The 21,380-nt window shown below is 47.1% G+C and overlaps 1 protein-coding gene across 24 annotated transcripts in view; it reads left to right on the forward strand.

The window, feature by feature from the left end:
* ZMYND8 (zinc finger MYND-type containing 8) overlaps positions 1–21,380 on the forward strand; it is a 161,003-nt gene that overhangs the window by 62,371 nt on the left and 77,252 nt on the right. For 15 of the 24 annotated variants that reach the window (XM_059898479.1, XM_059898485.1, XM_059898488.1 and 12 more), the window contains 2 exons: positions 8,884–9,032; positions 18,984–19,202. In XM_059898479.1, the coding sequence (XP_059754462.1) occupies positions 8,884–9,032; positions 18,984–19,202 (368 nt within the window). Of the gene's footprint in view, positions 1–761; positions 843–8,883; positions 9,033–15,639; positions 15,659–18,983; positions 19,203–21,380 lie in introns of those variants that run through there. The other 9 variants (XM_059898491.1, XM_059898494.1, XM_059898498.1 and 6 more) reach the window with 5 other exon arrangements.

Raw genomic sequence — 21,380 nt, forward strand, 5'->3', positions numbered from 1 at the left:
AGGGAGAAAGGGCTACGTGGTGGCAATTGCCTCTAGATGTTGAGGCCTAAACAGTGAATTCATTTGTAAATCAGCCTCTTCTCCCTCGTTGGAAGCAATTTCTGTCTTGCCTGGAGAGTTTGGAAGTTTATCTTTTACATATGAATGTGCCCATTAATCACCACTTCTGCATTACTGGGAGGGAGGGGGAGAGAGAGAGAGAGAGAGAGAGAGAGAGAGAGGGAAGTCGGGGGGAGGCGGAGAGAGAGAGGAAGGGATGGAGGGGGGAGGGGGAGAAAAGGGGGGAGGGGAGGGGAGAGGGAGATTGAGTCTGTGTGTGTACTTTGGGAAGATGGTTTTCTCATTGCTGGGAGAGGCACATCAGAACTAAAGATAATTGGAAACAATTATTTCAAAACACCTTCAGAATGCAGACCATCCCAACTTCATCCCCCACCTCCACCCGCCTTCTGATCTGTGCACTCCGACGAGTAGAACCACTGCAGCTCGTTGTGTTTATCCACATCAGCGAAATAAATGGCTCTTCGGTGCTCGCGCTGAAGACTTTTCAGCTCAGCCGAGCTGCCGTCTGCCGAGGGTGGTAAATTAGAGCCGAAAGCTCAGGGACGCGAAGGCACGTCGCCGGGCCTCGGGCTGCCTGATTGCAGGGAGGTGAGGCTGTCCTGGCCGCGCTGGTCAGCCTGGTAAGTGGTGACTCTTAGCCTGTCGGCTGTGCTGCTTCCTCCTCCCCCTGGGAGAGGCTGCTGAGGTTCCGGAAGCAGGAATGTGTGCCGTGTGGGAGCCTCAGTTCTCTTTAAAAGAGAGGCTAGGCCCTCAGAACAGCAGAGCTTTCTCGATGGCAGGTAAGCGCCCCATCCCAGGGTTACCTGCCCCTCGCTTGCTTGGCCTCTGCGGTACCCGGCTTCCTGGTACAGTGACATTTCCTCCAAGTTGAGAGTGACCCTCTTCCTCCCACTGCCTCATCTCCATTCCAGCCCTTCTTTTCCTGATCTGGAAGTTCACAGTCACACGCGGGAGACCTTTTAGGAGCCCAGCTTAGGCCAGTGCAGCCTCTCCCCGGGGAGGCCCAGGCTGCGGCCCCGTCTTCCAGAGCCTGTGGGTCCAGGAGATGCTCCGAGTCAGCAAACTATTCGCCTGAGAGTTTCTGTCGCTTACGTGTTCCTTGTGGCTTGGACATTGTCTGTGACAAGAAAAATGATGTGCCCTCCCCACCCCCATGCTTTGCTCCTAGTTCCTCTCCTTTTCTGGTCCCGGGCCTGGGGGACATTCCGGGCTTTTGTTTCATTAGGATGTAATTACTGGCTGGAGAGGGCCCTAAGATTCCTGGGGAGGGAGGTCTGTTAAGGTACCCGCTCTGTGTCTTTGGGAAACGCCTTGAAATGATGCACTGTGCTAGGCTCTGCTGCTCCTGGAGAGCAGCGTGTGGTCACATTTGGGGGAGGCCGTGGCGAGGGCTGGCAGTTACCCCGCGTGTCCTCGTGGCCGAGCCCGCACAGGCCCCTGCCCCTGCCTTGGCCGTTACAGGAAGAAACCTGGACTTTGCGTGGTCCGGTGGACGTGGAGAAATCGTGCCCTGGGCTGATTCCCGGCTCCACTTTATATAGGCTGGCGTTTCCGTAACTGAAGCTGTGGCATTGATTTAACATGCACTTTGGAGAACTCAGCTCTGCTTTTGGAGAGGGATGGTGGTGGAGGAGGCAGAGGGAAAAGAGGAGGAGGAAGAGGAATGCGTGTGGCTTGAAAAAAAAAACAGCTGCTGTTATTGAGTGCTTCCTCTCTGCCAGGTATTACACTAAGAGCATCACATGAATTAACTCGTTTAATCTGTGGATATCTCCACGGGGTACCACCATCTCCATGTGACGGAAGGAAGACCAGAGGCACAGAGAGGTTAAAGAGCTTGCAGGGTGGCAGCAGGACTAGGTCCTGACCACTCTGTATCCTCTGCCACCCGGCCTGACTTCACTGTAGGGTGACCACTTGACTGTCCATCTCCAGTCAACCAGTGGTTGGTCACCCTACTTCCATGGCCTTGGCTGCTGGTTCGGGCCTGCTGACCGAGAGTCTTTTCATTCAGCCCCTGTCGATCTTGCCATTGACCTCATCAAGGAAATTTAACACCCACAAAAACACACCACAGGGCCGGTCCTCCAGGCCCTGGAGTGCAGGGGAAGTGCCTGGCCTTCAGCTGGGGCCCGTTCTCTCTCCGGAGGAGACAATTCCCTGTAACTGGTGTGTCATTTCCTAGACTCTGGAGAAGGGCAAGTGCTGTGACTCAGGCGCCGGATGTGAATGGGGGTGGGGTGTGCCTGGCCTGGATGGATGGACACTGGGAAGCAGTGTTGGAGGAGGGGAGATGGCCGCGCAGCCCCCCAGCCTGTTTTGTGGTGTAGACCAGCCTGTGGTGCCACCAGTGAAGGTCGGGAGGTGAATCTGCTCCCTGGGAAGCGCCTTTGGGAGAAAACTTGCATCATCAGCAAGTGACACACCATGATTTTCCACTTTTCTCCAGGTTCCTGGAGCTCTCCAATCCCCACAGCCCACACCTTCTGCAGCTGGAAAGGAAGAAGGCAAAATGAGAGTGTACTCCTAAAACATTTTGAGACCCTGAATTAGGAAGTCTTTGGGCTGCAGAGCTGAGACAGACCTCTCCCTGGGGTGAGGCCACCCATTGGGCCTTCGGAGCCGCACTGCCTTCCTTCAGATCCCAGCCCGGCTACTTGTGTGATCTTGGGTGGGTGACTTAGAGGGAAGGACGTGAAAGGCATTTTGAACAGGGTCTGGTGCATTGTGTGCAATACAAGAACATCTTAGCTGTTAATACCCGAGGCTCAGGAAAGCTAAGAGGCTGGGTTATCTTGAAGGAAGGCGTCCCTTAGGTCAAGGGACATCTAGGAAGGCCCGAGCAGGATTATTTCTGACCTATCACAAGGCACAGGTTCAGGGAGGATGTCATCACATGCTTGGTTCCTAAATACCCAGTAGACCTCGCCCTATTGTTAAGATTTCAGTGAAATGGCACGGGAGGGGAAACTTCTGCTGCTTCCTGCTCCATACCAAGCTGTTTTCCTGAGTCACTGCTCTGGCCTTTTCTTCTCGACCGCTCTACTCCCTCGCCCACGTTAACTCCTTCAGAACCGGACTTATTTTGGGATGGAGGGGGTGGTCCAGCCTGTAGAATCCCAGGTCCTGCTACTTGCCAGGAGGGTCTTTCAGATCAAGGGTGAACCGTTTCCCTGGTGATTCACTGTACAGTGGCTGTGTGTCATCATTCACGTTTATACATGAAATGCATTTAGAAATATGTACCTGTCAGAATTAAATCATTAAAGAGGGGAGGAAAAAAAACCCCACAAAACCTTTGACTCAGCTTTCTGGAAAAGGTCCTCAAGGCAGCTTTGTTACCACGACTACAGCAAGGTTCCCACCCACCATTCTATCACCAGCAGAGGCCTAGCCTCCTTTGGAGTGGGTAGGTTTTTAAGTTAGAATGCTGGCCTGCTGTCTCATATCTGGGAAGGACACTGAATCCAGCCAGCATTTCTCAATTTTTCTCCCTAAGAGGCTTCAGTGGAAGCCTCTGCTGTTGACAGATGTGTCTGTTGTGGAATCTATTAAATTTCTACCCCTTGGATACAGCCACTGAACGCTCATTAACTCTGGAGGGAGTCGGTGTGTTTGTAACCAGCAATGGAATTGGGGTTTTTCTCTTTTGCTCAGACTAGAGGGTTGAGGACCCTCTTAGGTATGAGCAGCCTTGGGGCAGACCCCTCCTCTCACTGCTGCCCTTTCGTTTCCTGGTGGCCTTAGGTAAAACTGTCTCCTTAGCGCTCAATGGCTTATGAGTATATTCATTTCTAGGGATCCCCCCGCCCCGCTTTCACACGGAATTAAAGAATTGCGAAGTTAAAAGAGACTTTACGATCCTCTGGCCCTGTAGTTTTATTTATTTATTTATGTATGTATGTATGTATGTATGTATGTATGTATGTATGTATGTATGTATGGCTGTGTTGGGTCTTGGTTTCTGTGCGAGGGCTTTCTCTAGTTGCGGCGAGCGGGGGCCACTCTTCATCGCGGTGCGCGGGCCTCTCACTATCGCGGCCTCTCTTGTTGCGGAGCACAGGCTCCAGACGCGCAGGCTCAGTAGCTGTGGCTCATGGGTCCAGTTGCTCCGCGGCATGTGGGATCTTCCCAGACCAGGGCTTGAACCCGTGTGCCCTGCATTAGCAGGCAGATTCCCAACCACTGCGCCACCAGGGAAGCCCGGCCCTGTAGTTTTTTAATCTTTAGAGTTGATGTCTCCTGTGAGAAGGTGAAGTAGGCTATGGCCCCTCTTCCCAAGAAACTGCATCCACGTACGGAACCTTGGCATGTGGATCATGGGGCCCTGAAGCATTTTCATGGGCTCCAGGTAAGAACTGGTCTGTTCCTTTTCTCCATCTCTCCTCCCATTTTACAGATGTGTCCCTGGGGTCATGTGTTTAGCTGTTTTCATTCTTTGTCCTTGCCTCCTTGCTTGGCGTTCGCTTCCTGGGTTCTGAACCAACCCTACAGGTAGCGATGAGGAAGGAGAGGAGGTGAGCAGGAATCTCTAGGCTGGGGAACTCACACTCCATCCCCCACACATACACCCTAGAGCATCTCGAATTAGTGTGCACCTTAATCCTCCAGATGGCTGGTTAAACCCCTTGATCACTGGGCCCTATTCCAGTTTCTGATTCTGTAGATCTGGCCTGGAGCCTGAGAATGTGCATTTCTAGCAAATTCGTAGGTGATACTGCTGCTGCTTGTGTGAGCACAGCTCTTGGGGAACCATCATCCTAGGAGATCTCAGCCACAGGTGAATGACTTACACTGCAGTGGGAGGAGCTGGAGACCTTTCTGGCCCCAGGCGTTGACCAGGTGTGGGCTGGGCTGTGGGATTCGTCCACTATGCCCCATGCTCCAGCTCTGCGGTGTTCCAGGAGGCTAGTACCACTCCTGGGAGGGATTGGGAAGTATGTGAGGCACTTTTGGTCGTCACAGTGTTTGGAAGCATCAGTGGCAGTGGGTGGGAGGGGGCCGAGGTTGTCCTGGCAACGAGGAGGAGCCGTCCCTGCCAAAATCCACTAGTGCTCCGTTGAGAAACATCGACACACTACAGTTGACCCTTGAAGAAGACGTGTTGGAACTGCTCTGATCCACTTACACGTGGATTTTTTTCAGTAAATAGAGTATCTGTGTTTTCATTTGACCAATCTTTTAAGTGTAGGGGAAAGTTTGTGTTTGATTACAGACCACACTATGTGGAGTCACAAAAATCTAGGGTTTGAGTCCTGATTCTGTCCAGACTGCTTCGGCTTCCCGCCCTTGGGTGAGTCCTTTATCAGTTCCTTTGTTTTTGAGGCAGAGGTAGCAGTACGTGGATTTTTCGACTGTGTGGAGGTCGAAGCCCAAACCCCTGTGTTGTTCAAGGGTCAGCATTACTTGTTTTTTTCCCTGAATTTGTTCCTAGCTTTCCACTGGCCTGACGTTGCTCACGTGCTCTCTTTCAAAATCTGTCCACAAACGGAATAATACATGTGAAATCAAAACCTTGGCCCAATGGCTTTCCCTTTTTGCCTGGCTAGGGTGCCATTTCTTCTGGGACACATCTCCTTTGAGCCCCCAAAATGCTTTTCTTAAATGCCCATCCTCTGACACTTGAGCAGAGTTACTTGGGTTTATCAGATCCACGTAGAACAAATCCCAAACTCCTTCCTGGGGTCTGCACGCTCACGCTGATCAGCCCCAAGTTTGTCCATTTGGTGACGTCTTTTATCCTGAATCAGGTCTCTGTCATTTGCTCATTACTGGCGTTGGTTTGCACCTGCTGCTTTTTTATGTGACGCTGAACCTTCTAAATATTTCCTTTTTAAGATAAAGTAGTCCAGGCACATGATAAATAAGGGCACATGGTGGAAAATAATCCCTCCCCCACCCTTTGCAAGCTCTCCTCCCCTGAGGCAACCACCGGTCGGTCTCCATTAAGAGCTTGTATTTCTTGTGTTCAACCAGGAATATTTTAGGCTTATGTAAATTAAGAATATATATAAAACATCTTTTTCAAAAAAAATTTAAAAAAGGAAAAAATAGAAGACAAAATAAAACAAAGATAAAAACAAAAAAAGAGAAAGACAAAACCCGCATATTTCTTGGGCTGTGTGTGTTAGTCTGTTAATGGTGCTAGACATGCATTGCTTTTTTTTTTTTTTTTGATAAATTTATTTATTTTATTTCTGGCTGCGTTGGGTCTTAGTTGCTGCACGCAGGCTTTCTCTAGTTGCGGCGAGCGGGGGCTACCCTTCATTGCGGTGTGCGGGCTTCTCATTGCGGTGGCTTCTCTTTGTTTCGGAGCACGGGCTCTAGGCACGCGGGCTCAGTAGTTGTGGCTTGCAGGCTCTAGAGCGCAGGCTCAGTAGTTGTGGTACATGGGCTTAGTTGCTCTGTGGCATGTGGGATCTTCCCAGACCAGGGCTTGAACCCGTGTCCCCTGCATTGGCAGGTGGATTGTTAACCACTGTGCCACCAGCGAAGTCCCAATACCATACTGTTTTGATTACTGTGGCTTTGTAGTATAATCTGAAGTCAGGGAGCGTGATTCCTCCAGCGCTATTCTTCTTTCTTAAGATCGTTTTGGCTATTCGGGGTCTTTCGTGTTCCCATACAAATTTTAAAATTATTTGTTCGAGTTCTGTGAAGAATGCCCTTGGTATTTTCATGTGTTGCTCTTTTAACCTGATGCAGAAGTTTGGAGATTGTCATACGTCTGTTTGTCTAGAGGTGCCTCATTCTTCTTCATGGCTGTATCCCGCAGTATGTTATCAGGCCAGCTCCCAGTTTGTGGACACGTAAGTCCTTTCTAGTCTTAATTAACACACAGTGATGCAGTTGAATTATCTTGCATGTGCTTTGCTGCACTGTGACCATGTCTATAGACGTGCTTCTAGGAGGAGATGGTTGGGTCAAAGACCCTATAGAGAAAGTGAATGGTGGGGAAGTGGGCTGAGGATCCCTGTGGGAATGAGAGGAGGTGCTCTCTGGGGAAACTTGCCAATCCCAGGCTGCATCTTTTTAGTGCATTTTCCCGCTAACTAGCTGTTGTGTGCTGCTGGGACAACCCTTTGGGTTCTCCAGGCCGCTGTTTTGATGTCTGTGGGATGGTCCCCTGACTCTGGGGTCTCTTCTCCCTCAAGGTGTCTGTGGTTAGCATTTAATTTCCTCTCGGGGCTGTGTCTCAGTGCAGCAACCTGAACATTTGTTCAGGATTTTCCTGCAGTCCGCCTGGTGAGCCTGGGGAATTCCCTTGTGTAGATTGGATTTGGCAAAAGTGGTCCATTGTCTTTATGAGCCTGCTGGAGGATGCTCCAGCTTTCAGTCAAAAGTAAACCACTAGGGCTTCCCTGGTGGCGCAGTGGCTGAGAGTCTGCCTGCCAATGCAGGGGACACGGGTTCGGGCCCTGGTCTGGGAGGATCCCACATGCCGCGGAGCGACTGGGCCTGTGAGCCACAATTGCTGAGCCTGCGCGTCTGGAGCCTGTGCTCCGCAACAAGAGAGGCCGCGATAGTGAGAGGCCCGCGCACTGCGATGAAGGGTGGCCCCCGCTTGCCGCAACTGGAGAGGGCCCTCGCACAGAAACGAAGACCCAACACAGCCATAAATAAATAAATTAATTAAAAAAAAAAAAAAAGTAAACCACTAGGAGGCCTTGCATGTGGCCATCTTGGACCCTGTTGATCTGCCTCAGCAGCTCCTGTCCAGACAAAGGGCTGTGACACATAGCACAGCCTGCGTGCTGGGACTTGCCTGAGAGGTAACCCTGGACAGGGAAGGTCATCAGACCATCTTTGTGGATAGTCATCTTTCCGGACTCCGCATCCCGTCTCATCACCTGTGCTCTCGGCATAGCTTTCTCCTCTTTTGGTGCCTGTAGCTTTCATTCCTCAAGGACAGAAGGTGCCCCTGGGCATTCCATTGTATCCTCCCTAAGCTAACAGGGCAGCCATCTGGCATGGAATGGATTCAAATCTTCGCAGGTGAAGATTGGATGGTGGTGGAAATGTATGTGTTTTAATGAGATGCTGGGAGAATAAAGCTAGAAAGGAATGGATTGATTGACAAGGGTGGGGTTGGCATTTTTCAGATGAGAATCGGGTGAGAATGTAGTTTGATCTCTTTGGAGGAGAGTCGCAAACATGACGCCTACTGGTGACTGGGCCGCGGGGACTCTGGTGGGTGGGGTATATTTTTTTTACGCAGTTATACTTTTTTTAACCTGTTAAACATGAATAAATGTTGTTTTCCACCACGAAGTATGTTTGCCTTCATTTTCTTGAAGTGTGTGGCCTTCTTTTCTTGGTCTGTTTTTTATGGTTTCCTGCTTTTGCCATCAGGCATGGGTGTGTGACAGCTCACGGCAGCTGGGTCATGGACTCGTCAACAGGGACACAGTAGGGAAGGGTGGGGACTGTGACAAAATGGGGGGCATTTTCCCATCTAAAAAGTGGCTGGCTGGTATTCAGCTCTATCTGGTCCCATAAGGCCCTGCAGGCCCTGATTTTTTTTTTTTTTTTAAATAGAAGCCCCAAATCTAGGGTATTATTTGAAGTTTCTTAATTTTTATATTTTGGCAGCAAATTAAAATTTTTACAGAAATGTTACGTCGGCTAAAGAAAGACCGACTGACCTCTGAGACAGGCAATGAAGATGGGGGGTGGGGGGGAAGTATATTCTAGGAGGAAGGTCACTAAAATGGCATTAGATTTGGGGACAAAATGGGTTGTGTCCCTAACACCCCCTTCCCGCGGGGCCTAGTCCTCCCCGATTGCTTTAAAATATGTGGTCCTGTGTGTCTCTTTCAGATCCTGGCTCCACAGAGAGAACAGCCCAGAAAAGAAAGTTCCCCAGCCCTCCGCATTCCTCCAATGGCCACTCGCCACAGGACACATCAACAAGCCCCATTAAAAAGAAAAAGAAACCCGGCTTACTGAACAATAACAATAAAGAGCAGGTAAAAGGCCACTGGGAATGGCGTCCACACCCGGGGGACAGAGGCTGTCGTTTTTCTAACTGCCGGTGTGCTTGGCATTTAGCAAGCTGCCTTGCTCCGGCTGTCATTTGCATAGGACAAGAAGGGCAGCTCAAAGTGGGCCTGTGCAGAAATTTCCAGTGGGTTTTTCAGATCTCTTTGGGGGACAAGGGCAGTGACCCAGATAAGATACCGTGCTCTAGGATTTGGGGATTTTCCTTGGATTTCGTTTTCCCCATGTTAGGACTGTTTGCCCATGTGGCCTGAGGGTGTTGCCCTCCTAGGCTGTGCCCGTAGGACAGTGCCGAGCTCTGCCTGGAGGTGGTTGTGTGGCTGAGGCATGCTCCCTTCTGGTCTCAATTTTCTCATCTGTAAAAGAATGGGTTTAGGTCTGTGGTGAGAGACAGCTGCCCTCCTACCCACTGCCCACTGCGACTTGGGTACTTGGTCACTATGCACCCTTCGCAGAGTGCACAGTCTCTGGCAGACTCCACCCTCCCTCAGCAGCCAGGACCAGTCAACTAGATGCAAAAATCTGTGCCATCTTGGATCTTGTCTTAGGAACCTTCTAGCTCTAAAATTCTCTGCTGCAGGCTAGCTACTCTTCTGACTTAAAAAAATGAGAGGTGTTTTAGTGTACTATGAGGTCAAGTCTCCTAGCGTTGGAGGAAACAGGATGTCCAACAGGTCTGATACCTTTTCAGCGGGGATCCATTGGGATGTATTCATCGATTTGTGCAGATTATGGATGCCGAAGTGGGCCCTGGGGATTTGAGGTTGAATAAAACAAGATTGTTGCTTTCATGGGAAGAAACCTAGCAATGGTTAAATGACCAGGACTGTGAGAGGGGGATGTTTCTGTGCGTGAATCTATTTTCTGTCTCAGAATTACATAGTGAAGTGCCAGCTCTGCTGCTGCCTTGAGGCTGTGGGCAAGTTAACCTCTTTGTGCCTTGTCTTCTCATTTACTGAAATGGGAATAATGATCTTAGTGCTACCAAACTTGCAGGGCTGTTGTGAAGAGGAATTGAGCTAAGTGACATAAATAATAATAATTAAAGTTAAGCCAGGTGGTGCCGTGGTTGAGAATCCGCCTGCCGATGCAGGGGACACGGGTTCGAGCCCTGGTCTGGGAAGATCCCACAAGCCGCAGAGAAACTAAGCCCGTGAGCCACAACTACTGAGCCCGTGAGCCACAACTCCTGAGCCCACGTGCCACAACTACTGAGCCCACATGCCACAACTGCTGAAGCCCACGCGCCTAGAGCCTGTGCTCCGCAGCGAGAGAAACCACTGCAATGAGAAGCCTGCGCACTGCAACGAGGAGCAGCCCCCACTCGCCACAACTAGTGAAAGCCTGTGCACAGCAACGAAGACCCAACGCAGCCAAAAATAAAATAAATAAAAAAAACAAAAAAACAAAAAAAGAAGTTAAGCCGGAGTCTACATTAAGAGGAATAATCACCCAGACTATCCGTGAAATAATTAAACGACAGCTGTGGAAATGTTCTAGGCCTGCACTGTACAGCGGGATAGTCACAAGCCATGTGTGGCCACTGAGCATTTACAAAAGTGGTGGATGTGCCTGAGGAACTGAATTTTTAATAAATTTAAGTGGCCACCTCTGGGTTTGTAGCTTCTGCATTGAATAGCCCAGATTTAATGAATTGGGAATCCTATTATAGGAGGAAAAACTGGTGAGTTCTAAGTAAACTTCTGGGAGGAATTGCAATTTGAAAAAACATGTATAATAATAGTGTTGGTGAGAATAATACTAAAAGCAGAACTTACAGTGTGCCCATCCTGTTGTAAGCCTTTTTCTGCGTTAATGTTTATAATGATGCTGTGAGGAAGGGCTGCAGTTGTGTCCATTTTACTGATGAAAACACAGAGGTTCAGAGAGGTTAAGTCACCTCCCCAAGGCCTCACAGTGAGTAAGAAGCTTACATCTGCCTGGCTGGCTTGAAGCCGGTGACCACCCACCCCTGTCACCCAGGAGCCATCCCATAGCTGTCGAGCTTGAAGACTAAGAAAGAAACATGAAGGCTATAAATAATCCTCAAACCTTAATTTACGGCAAACCCTCTCTTACCAGTTCCCGTAAGTCATGAAGCAGATGTTGTCCCCCTTGGACAGAGACAGTCTCCTAGTGGCTCCTCTGTGTGTGTGCACACATGCACTCGTGCTTTGTGACTTCCTCCTGTCCTTTTAAGAATTGGCTCACATAAAAAAAAAAAAAGAAAAAGATAGAAGACATTAAGAAAAACAAAGAATTGGCTCACATCTCTCTCTAGAAACTAATCAACTGTTAGGCAGTGCACACATTTTCTTCTCTCCCTTCCTCATCCACGTGTTCATACCACTTGTATAGCACTTAAGCCTCGTGACCAGAATGGTGTGTTTGTAAATCTCTGTCCCCCTCTGGTAGGAGCCTCAGAAAGTGGTCAGTGTCCAGTGGCTGCTTTCACCCCAGCGTTGGACACAGGGCGGGAGCTCATGAATACAGAATGCACTGTGGATGTGGAACAGAGCAGGGGTGACCAGACACAGGGCACGGTTATGCTTCTGAAGATGATTCTCCTATCTGCAGTACTGATAGAAGAGTTAACGGAGCCATGGCTCTGGAGGGAAGGGCTCCAGACCTGGAGACCTGACTCTTTCCTGTCCCACTGCATCTGGGAAACTCACTGTGGGGCCTTGTCAGTTGCTTTCCCATTTCTGAGCTTCAGTTACCTTGTAAAATAGGGTTTGGACTAGAAACATTCTAAGGTTGATTGTAGGTTTTTGTTTTTCACATCTAAAACTCCCTGGGGCTGAATGGCCAGGAGTTGGCAAAAGAGAAATAGCCTTTAACTGTAAAGAAAAGAAATTCCTGACCCTTGACCCCATAATTCATTCCAGCTTGTAGTGTTTGCATAGAAGGGGGCACCCTCCCTCAAGCACAGTCTGTTTTCCTAAGAGGAACTGAAATCTTTAAAAAAAAATTCTTCTGGGCATGTTTTTCTTTTCTTCTCTTCCCTTTCCCTTTTCTTTCCTCTTTTAGATTATAGAATTGAAAAAAATTATGGAATTAAAAGCAAAACGTACGTCTGCATATGCCGGGTTTTACCAACATAATTTCTGTTAGTCACCAACATTTGAAGATCATGAGATTTCAAATAACAACTTGTATTTCTGGGTTCCTATAAAAACTCAGAAAAATCCAGCAATAGCAGGAGCTGAGTAGAGCCTGCTCTGTAGACACGGGGCCTGTGTGCTCTAGTTTTCCGCACTCCCCACCCCTCCCTTATGTGTCATACCCTGCCAGCTTTGCTCATTCCTTCTGCCTCTGGTCTTAGGCGTTCAGGTTCTTTTGATTTTTGGTATACATCAAGAGTCTCCACCTCCTTCTTGTTTTTCTTTACTCTGAGGTTGTTCTAGTGTTCTAAAAAGAAAGCCATTCTAGCATAATAACCGCCCCCCCCACCCGTATTTTTCCATTTTTGGTAGAGATGTTTTATTATGAAGTGGAGATACGGGTTTTTTTTTTTTTTTTTTTTTTTTAAAACTCACATCACTCTGTTATTGGTCAAATTAGTCATACAATCAACTGGGTCATTCCATCATTGGATGACTTGAATAATTTTTTTTTTTTTAATACAGCAGGTTCTTATTAGTCATGCATTTTATACACATCAGTGTATACATGTCAATCCCAATCGCCCAATTCATCACACCCCCACCCCCACCCCCTGCCGCTTTCCCCCCTTGGTGTCCATATGTTTGTTCTCTACATCTGTCTCTATTTCTGCCCTGCAAACTCATTCATCTGTACCATTTTTCTAGGTTCCACATATATGCGTTAATATACAACATTTGTTTTTCTCTTTCTGACTTAACTTCACTCTGTGTGACAGTCTCTAGATCCATCCATGTCTCTACAAATGACCCAATTTCGTTCCTTTTTATGGCTGAGTAATATTCCATTGTATATGTATGTACCACATCTTCTTTATCCATTCATCTGTCGATGGGCATTTAGGTTGCTTGCATGACCTGGCTATTATAAATAGAGCTGCCATGAACATTGGGGTGCATGTGTCTTTTTGAATTATGGTTTTCTCTGGGTATATGCCCAGTAGTGGGATTGCTGGATCATATGGTAATTCTATTTTTAGATTTTTAAGGAACCTCCATACTGTTCTCTATAGTGGCTGTATCAATTTACATTCCCACCAACAGTACAAGAGGGTTCCCTTTTCTCCACACCCTCTCCAGCATTTGTTGTTTGTAGATTTTCTGATGATGCCCATTCTAACTGGTGTGAGGTGATACCTCATTGTAGTTTGGATTTGCATTTCTCTAATAATTAGTGATGTTGAGCAGCTTTTCATGTGCTTCCTGGCCATCTGTATGTCTTCTTTGGAGAAATGTCTATTTAGATCTTCTGCCCATTTTTGGATTGGGTTGTTTGTTTTTTTAATATTGAGCTGCATGAGCTGTTTATATATTTTGGAGATGAATCCTTTGTCCGTTGATTTAAGGTTTCACCCATTTTTCATATATTGGGAATTCATTACTTTTAGGGGAATTTTAAGAAGAGGTTTAGAACACACTTTATTTTTAGGGGAAAGAGTATTCTGAGGTTTATAATTAATTTTTTAAAAAAATTATTTATTTATTTTTGGCTGTGTTGGGTCTTCGTTGCTACGCGCGGGCTTTCTCTAGTTGCAGCGAGCGGGGGCTACTCTAAGTTGTGGTGCGCAGGCTTCTCATTGCGGTGGCTTCTCCTGTTGCTCTAGGCACGCGGGCTTCAGTAGTTGTGGCATGTGGGCTCAGTAGTTGTTGTGGCAGGCTTAGTTGCTCCACGGCACGTGGAATCTTCCCGGACCAGGGCTTGAACCTGTGTCCCCTGCATTGGCAGGCGGATTCTTAACCACTGCGCCACCAGGGAAGTCCTATAATTAATTTTTTACAGCCTTTTTGTCTAGTGATTTTACCTCTTAGGAAAGGTTTGAAAACATATAGGTGCTTTTTTCTTGGGACTGCCTGTGGGGGACATCCCAAAGCCTGGAAGGGTGCTTCTGGCATTGTGTGGAGGAGGGTCAGGTTGCTAAATGTCCTCCGGTAGATGCGGCAAGAAATACCTTGTCCCAAGTGACATTGGCCCTTTACTGTAAAATACCAATCTAATCTGTAGTTCTTGGGACATTTTGAGTTTGAGTCCTTTTGGGAGGTTCCCCCTCCCCTCCCCTCCCTTCCCTTCCCTTCCCCTCCCCTCCCTTCCCCTCCCCTCCCTCCCTCTTTCCCTCTTTTCTTTACCTCTTGTCTTTTCTTTCTCATTAAAGGATCGAACAATAATCTGCTAACAGATTTGTGCAAAATGGCCTTAGGTGTACCTTTGATTGAGTATGGCACAGAAATGACAGGGCCCCTCTTGCCTCCTCTGAGTGCAGGGGTATACGTAGTATAAAGAGGTGGGCCAGGACTTATTTTGCTGGGCCCATGCATTGTCTTAAAAACTGGGACATTTCACAGGAGTTCCTTGTTGGGTGGGGGCAGTGTATTAACAGCTGAGACAGGTCAGGGGACAGACAGCAGGATTGCCTGCTTTTCCCTGAGGCCAGGCAGCCCTAGTGTGTGTGTCTGCCTGGGGGCCTTGATCACTTGGAGCTGAGAGCCCTGAAGCCGGGCTCGTGCTCTGCCCCTCCCGCCGTCTCGCCAGCACTGAGGCTGAGTGCCAGCACCATCCTCACACTCCAGGGCTAAGCAGTCTTTCTTTATTTTGCAGTCCTTGTGCTTTTATCAAATGCAGGAGAATGCAGGCCAGCACTAGGACTGTTTTCATTCATCTGTGTTCCCTATGTGGCCCCAGAAGGAATTTGAGTCTGTGGTCCTCTCCCCCCAGCCCCTGGCCCTCCAGACATGTACCCTGTGCTCACACACAGCCCCAGCACCCATCCTCTGGTTTTCGCAGACCAGGTGCGGCCCAGAGCCTGTTTCTGTAAATAAAGTTTACTGGAACAAAGCCACGTCCACTCAGTGACATCTCATCTGCAGTCGGTTCTGCTCTCCTTTGACAAGAGTTGAGTCATTGCAGTAGAGACCACACGACCTGCAAAGCTTCAACTGTTTACTTACTATCTTTATAGAATCCTTTTATAGGGAAAGATTGCTGGCTCCTGGTGTAGACTGAGGTGTTCCAGAAGTGAATGAACAAGCCTGTCTATTTCTCGTTAAGCCGGCCTGTGGAAGAAGCAGGGAATGTGAACATGTGTGCTCACAGCCTGCAGTTAATCTCATAGCAACACGGGTTGTAACCTGCTTGCCTTACTAGCAGGCTGGGAACGCACCTTGTGCATGTGAGGGAGAAAAATCATAAACTCATTCTACCTGAAAGGATTTGCCTTTCCTTTTTTAAATGTTCTGTATTTGTTATCAGATTATTTTTACGGAGCTGGAAACACAAGCAGTAGAGAAGGCAGGTATCTGATTGACAAGGCGATTACCAGGCAGCTAGTTCTCAGCAACAGCTGCTGTTCGGGAAAGGATGAAACTCCTGAAAAGAGTAAGGGACAACCTGGCCCTCCCTCCTCATGGTCCTCCCAGGAACGCCCACCCCTGGCCAGGTGAGGGTAGGGGGCAGGGACAGGGGGCGGGGGAAGCTTCTCAAGTGGCAATGCCCCGGCTTCTATTAGATGGAAAAGACTTAGGTTGCCGGCTAGGGAGCTGAGCTGTCATATTCGATTCTTCTAGTTTCATTTAGGTCTTAATGACTCTTCCTATCCTATTATTAACTTACTGAAAGGAAGTTGGGCCCTGAAATACAGCTTACAGCTATCTTGCAAAAGCCACAAAGCATCCTGGAAGACCCCACTCAGGTTAGAAATAGTTCTGCTTGCTTGATATGTACAGTTTATCTTTCAATGGGCGTTCCTCCCCCTCCCCCTCGCCCCCCTTAACATTCTCCTCCATAGAAACTCAAACAACCATTTTCCTAGGCAGATAGCAGATCCTCTACATGGATGGCTGTCAACTGAAGGCAGTTTTGCCCCCGCCCAGGGACATTGGGCAATGTCTGGAGACATTTTTGGTTGTCATAATTTTGTGCATGGGGGGTAGGGGGGCTGCCACCGGCATCTAGCCAAGGATGATGCTACACGTCCTACAGTGTACAGGACAGCTCCCTGCAACAAAGAATTTTCTGGCCCAAGATGTCATATGAATTGAGAACTCCTTGCTCTAGATGCTGTTATCTTTTTATGTCCCCTCTATTCTAGCTGTCTTCCGAATTTTCAGATTTTTTTTTTCCTCTCCAGCTTTTTGCATTAAGCAGAAGTTATTATTATTTTTAAAAAAGTTTTATTGGAGTATAGTTGATTTACAATGTTGTGTTAGTTTCAGGTGTACAGCAAAGTGAATCAGTTCTGCATATACATATATCCACTCTTTTTTAGATTCTTTTCCCATATAGGCCATTACGGAGTATTGAGTAGAGAGTTCCCTGTGCTGTACGGTAGGTCCTTATTAGTTATCTATTTTATATATAGTAGTAGTGTGTATATGTCAATCCCAATCTCCCGATTTATCGCCCTCTGCCCCTTACCCCCTGGTAACCATAAGTTTGTTTAAGCAGAAGTTATTTTGGATTTCAGAGAATGTTCTGTGAGGGGTCACTTAATCATCAGAATCTCTTCTGCATCCAGCATCATCTTTTGTGGGGCACAGGGACGAGAGAAAGTGCTCGGAGACCTGGGTGGGAGTCCTTGCTCTGGGCTTGGGGGTCAGATAAGTCTTTTTAACCTAGTTTTCTCATCTGTCTAGTAAGACTAAGTGGTGTCTCCCCTGAGTACCTCTCTGGGTGATGGTGAGGACAAAATGAAGATGGTGTGTGTGACAGTATGTTGAAAAACGTAACGTGGAAGGAATAGCGTAACGATGATGTTAATTCTCTGGAAACCAAGGAGAGCACTCTATTTTAAATGTTGAACTGAAACAGGGCAGTAACCAGGCTCAAGAATTGTGCAATTGCCCTTATAAGTCGTAGCTGTTTTCTCAGTAGAAATGAGAGTCGGGAGGCTTAGAAGGATTGGTTCACAAAGATCTGCTAAATAAGCATCTGTGAGGCTCTTTATCAAGGAAGGTGGAAGTAGCAGGCATTTTGAGAACATTAAAACTTCATAATAAAAACCAGGAGCGAGACGGGTGCCTGCAATCTTTTTTTTTTTTTTTTTTAATTTATTTATTTATGGCTGTGTTGGGTCTTCGTTTCTGTGCGAGGGCTTTCTCTAGTTGTGGCAAGCGGGGGCCACTCTTCATCGCGGTGCGCAGGCCTCTCACCGTCACGGCCTCTCTTGTTGCGGAGCACAGGCTCCAGATGCGCAGGCTCAGTAGTTGTGGCTCACGGGCCTAGTCGCTCCGCGGCATGTGGGATCCTCCCAGACCAGGGCTCGAACCCGTGTGCCCTGCATTGGCAGGCAGATTCTCAACCACTGCGCCACCAGGGAAGCCCGGGTGCCTGCAATCTTGGTCACTCTTCCCTGTTATCCTGGGGGTCCTAGTCAGTAAAATAAGGAAAACAGAAAAGTGATGTAAAAATATTAGACACGGACAGACAAAACTAATGTTACTTAGAGATGGTAAGATTTTTAATCAATAAACTACCAGAACTGTTTATATATGAGGTCAGTATTAAAAATCTAACAGCACTTCTATATACCAATGATAACTTATTTAGAAACTGTAATTGGAAAAGGTCCTATTCACAGCAGCAACAAGAATTATGCAGCCCCTAACCAATATATGAGATCTTTATGGAGGAAACTGTAATGTTTTACTGAAAGACAGGAAAAAGCTTGTTATACAAGGAGGTTTATTCAGAGGTAGGCCCTGTGGTTGTGGCTAAGCTGTTGTCCATGGAATCAAGGCTAAAGTGGGTTGAGTAGCTTTCTCAAGGTCACACAGCCGATTACCAGGTCATTTTGACACTTACCGCCAGACTTTCTCATACTTCCTACACAGGATTTCATATTGGTTTCCAGTAGGCATTTTCCTAACGAGTTTCTTCCGAGAGGTTGTGTGAGTTCGGGGGGTGGCTCTGCTGGATTCTATAACGTATCACTAGGGGACCGTTTCTCTTGCTATTTTGGCCGTGAATTGGCCACCCCCCGTCTCATCTTTCTGCCATTCTTCGTTCGTTCTCAGTAGGAGATGTGGCTTCTCTGCGAACACCAGGACTTAACCATGTTGGAGAATCATGGTTTTAGGAAAGCCTCTTGTTGGCTATTAAGTACTTTATGCATTGGGGGTAGACTTAAAAAAATGAATGATCATTTTTGGTGACTCATTTCCAATGGATCTATTCTCCAAAAGCCTGTTGTTGAAAGACTCCCAGGGCAAATTGCCATACTTTTCTTGGCTTTGTACATTTAGACTTCCATATGTTGGACTTTTAACCGTATTAGCAATATTTGTAATGGCGGCACTGTGTTAAATGCATACATTATACGATCCCATTTAATTCCAGCCACAATTCAGTGATGTTAGTTATTATCATCTCCATTTTACAGATGAGAAAATTGAAGCTGAGGGGTTAAGAGACTTGCCCTGGGTCATGCAGCTGGTAGAGCTAAATTTGAACCCAGGTGTGCCTGGGTTGTAACCATTGTACTGTCCTGCTAGGGCTGCCTGTTAACTCTTAGACACCAGCTTTTCAATCCATGGCCTCTTAAAATACAAGAAAGAAAAATAAATCTTAGTATCTAATGACCCGTAAACTCTGTATTAAGTAGAGTAACCCAAGATAGCTTTTTTTTTTTTTTTCAAGATAGCTTTTTAATGAATGTGTGAAATGCTCTAATTTTCTTCTGTTGTTATTGATGTATTTGTTCAAATTCCTTTTGAGAATGCACATTTGTTTTGAAACCAAACCTGTCTTTCTTGCCTACATTTCAGTCAGAACTAAGACATGGTCCGTTTTACTATATGAAGCAGCCACTCACCACAGACCCTGTTGATGTTGTACCGCAGGATGGACGAAATGATTTCTACTGCTGGGTTTGTCACCGGGAAGGCCAAGTCCTTTGCTGTGAGCTCTGTCCCCGGGTTTATCACGCTAAGTGTCTGAGACTGACATCGGAACCAGAGGGGGACTGGTTTTGTCCTGAATGTGAGGTTAGTTCCTGCTGAATGAATGCATTGTCTGCCTCGTTTCCTCTCCTTTCTTTTCTTCCTTCTATTTCAAAATTTTCAAATAATCTAAACACAAAGAAAAAAGAAGTTTCTTGCCTTCCATCTGCTCTATCCTGGTCACCCCCTTTTTTGGACCAACATAGACAACGGCCTTAGCACTTCAGCTCTTGGAAAGACAATTGCACTGATTTTTTTTTTTTTTTTGGCCGCACTGCGTGGCTTGTGGGATCTTAGTTCCCCTAGCAGGGATTGAACCCATGCCCCCGGCAATGGGAGTGTGGAGTCTTAACCACTGGACCGCCAGGAAGGTCCCCTGCACTGAATATTGATTTTGATTCTTCCTGGGTCTTTGGATCACTTTGAGATCTGCAGCCTTCTCTGATTCTCCTATAATGAACATTCCAGAAGTTATAAACTTCTGACACTTTGTATGTTTTGAAAAGATCCCAAGCTGTTTTCTTCCTTCTTGGATGTTGTCTCCTGCTGCATCATTGAATTATCGGCAATAGCCAAGCTGGGAAGACCAGTGTTGGTTGTATGTCCCACGTGGTTGCCATCTGATGCTTTTATTCACGCGACAACTGTTTCTCCCGTGCCTATGAGGTACTAGGGGTTCAACAGTGAACAAAAAGAGGCCTGAATCCCATTCTTTTCAGGAGAAAAGGACAAAAACCACAATAAAGTTGTATACCGTGTGTTAGAAGAAGAATGTTCTAGAGAAAATGAATTGAAAGTGAGGAATAGGGAGTGAGGGGGGTGCAGAGTGTTTCCATTTTAAATGACGAGGTCCAGGAAGTCCTCTTAAGATTTAGGAAGGACTTGAAGAGGGGAAGGAGTGAGCCGTGGGGCCATGGGAGATGGCCTTCCAGGCTGAGGGGGCTGCAGGTACAGAACCCAAGGGAGAAGCACACGGCATAGTGAAGGGAACGTGCATATTTCATTTGTAGCAAAGCCTGAACGCTCTTCATGAAAACAGTTATCATGGTTTCCACTTTTCTGAGGTGTCTTCTAGTCTCAGCAACTTCCAACTATGATGCTTTTTCAAAATGCTGAAAATAAGAATGTCATCTAGAAAACAAAAACAAAAACAAATTAAAAACAAAAACAGAGCTTCCCTGGTGGTGCAGTGGTTAAGAATCCGCCTGCCAATGCAGGGGACGCGCATTCGAGCCCTGGTCCAGGAAGATCCCACATGCCGCGGAGCAGCTAAGCCTGTGTGCCACAACTACTGAGCCTGTGCTCTAGAGCCCGCGAGCCACAACTACTGAAGCCTGCACGCCTAGAGTCCGTGCTCCACAACAAGAGAAGCCACTGCAATGAGAAGCCCGCGCACCACAACGAAGAGTAGCCCCCACTAACCGCAATTAGAGAAAGCCCACGCGCAGCAACGAAGACCCAACACAGCCATAAATAAATAAATAGGTAGATAGATTTATTTAAAAAAAACCCAAATAATGTAATCTACAAAATCCTTTAATATGGAATGTCACCTGGATTCAAAGGTATATTGGCATTAGATCTCAAACGCGAGGATGCTTTCTGTGTAGGAATTGGAAAGCTCTCCCAGCTGTCGATAGTGGAGAAAAAAGCAAGCTTTAGGACAGTGTCAGTAGTACTGCTTTTGTGTAGTGGATGGAGCAAAAGAAATCTGTGGAAAGAAAGTAGAGGCCAGGTCAGTATGATGATGACATTTTGATGGTGTTCTGCCCCTAAAATTGCAAAAGGTGGTCACTGGTTTTCTTTGGGTTCCTATAGACAGAGAGATTTCTCAGCAATGCCCTCCTCCTGTTCAGAGCCTGACCTCATCCTGCATTTAATGTGGGAACTGGAACCTTCATTTATTTTCTTTTGTCTTGACCTTCCCTTCCCAATTGTTTAATAATTTTGCAGAGAAGATAGTGGCTCAGATAGGATGCTTTTGCTGTAAATAATAGATATTGATGAAAGGCAGCTGAAACCAGAGAGATTTATTATCGTGTGTAGAAAGAACCCAGAGGCAGGGCTAGGCCAGCGTTTGTTCAGAGCCAGACTCTTTGCATTTCATTGATGAGGCAGTGTGTCCCTCATGGCCATAAGGTGGCTGCTGGGTTTTATCACGTGTGACTAGATAACAATCCCTCTGAGAGGAGTGTCTCTTCTCAATCCGTTTTTATCAAGCAG

Source organism: Balaenoptera ricei, chromosome 15, assembly GCF_028023285.1.
Source record: "Balaenoptera ricei isolate mBalRic1 chromosome 15, mBalRic1.hap2, whole genome shotgun sequence".
Classification (NCBI taxonomy): domain Eukaryota; kingdom Metazoa; phylum Chordata; class Mammalia; order Artiodactyla; family Balaenopteridae; genus Balaenoptera; species Balaenoptera ricei.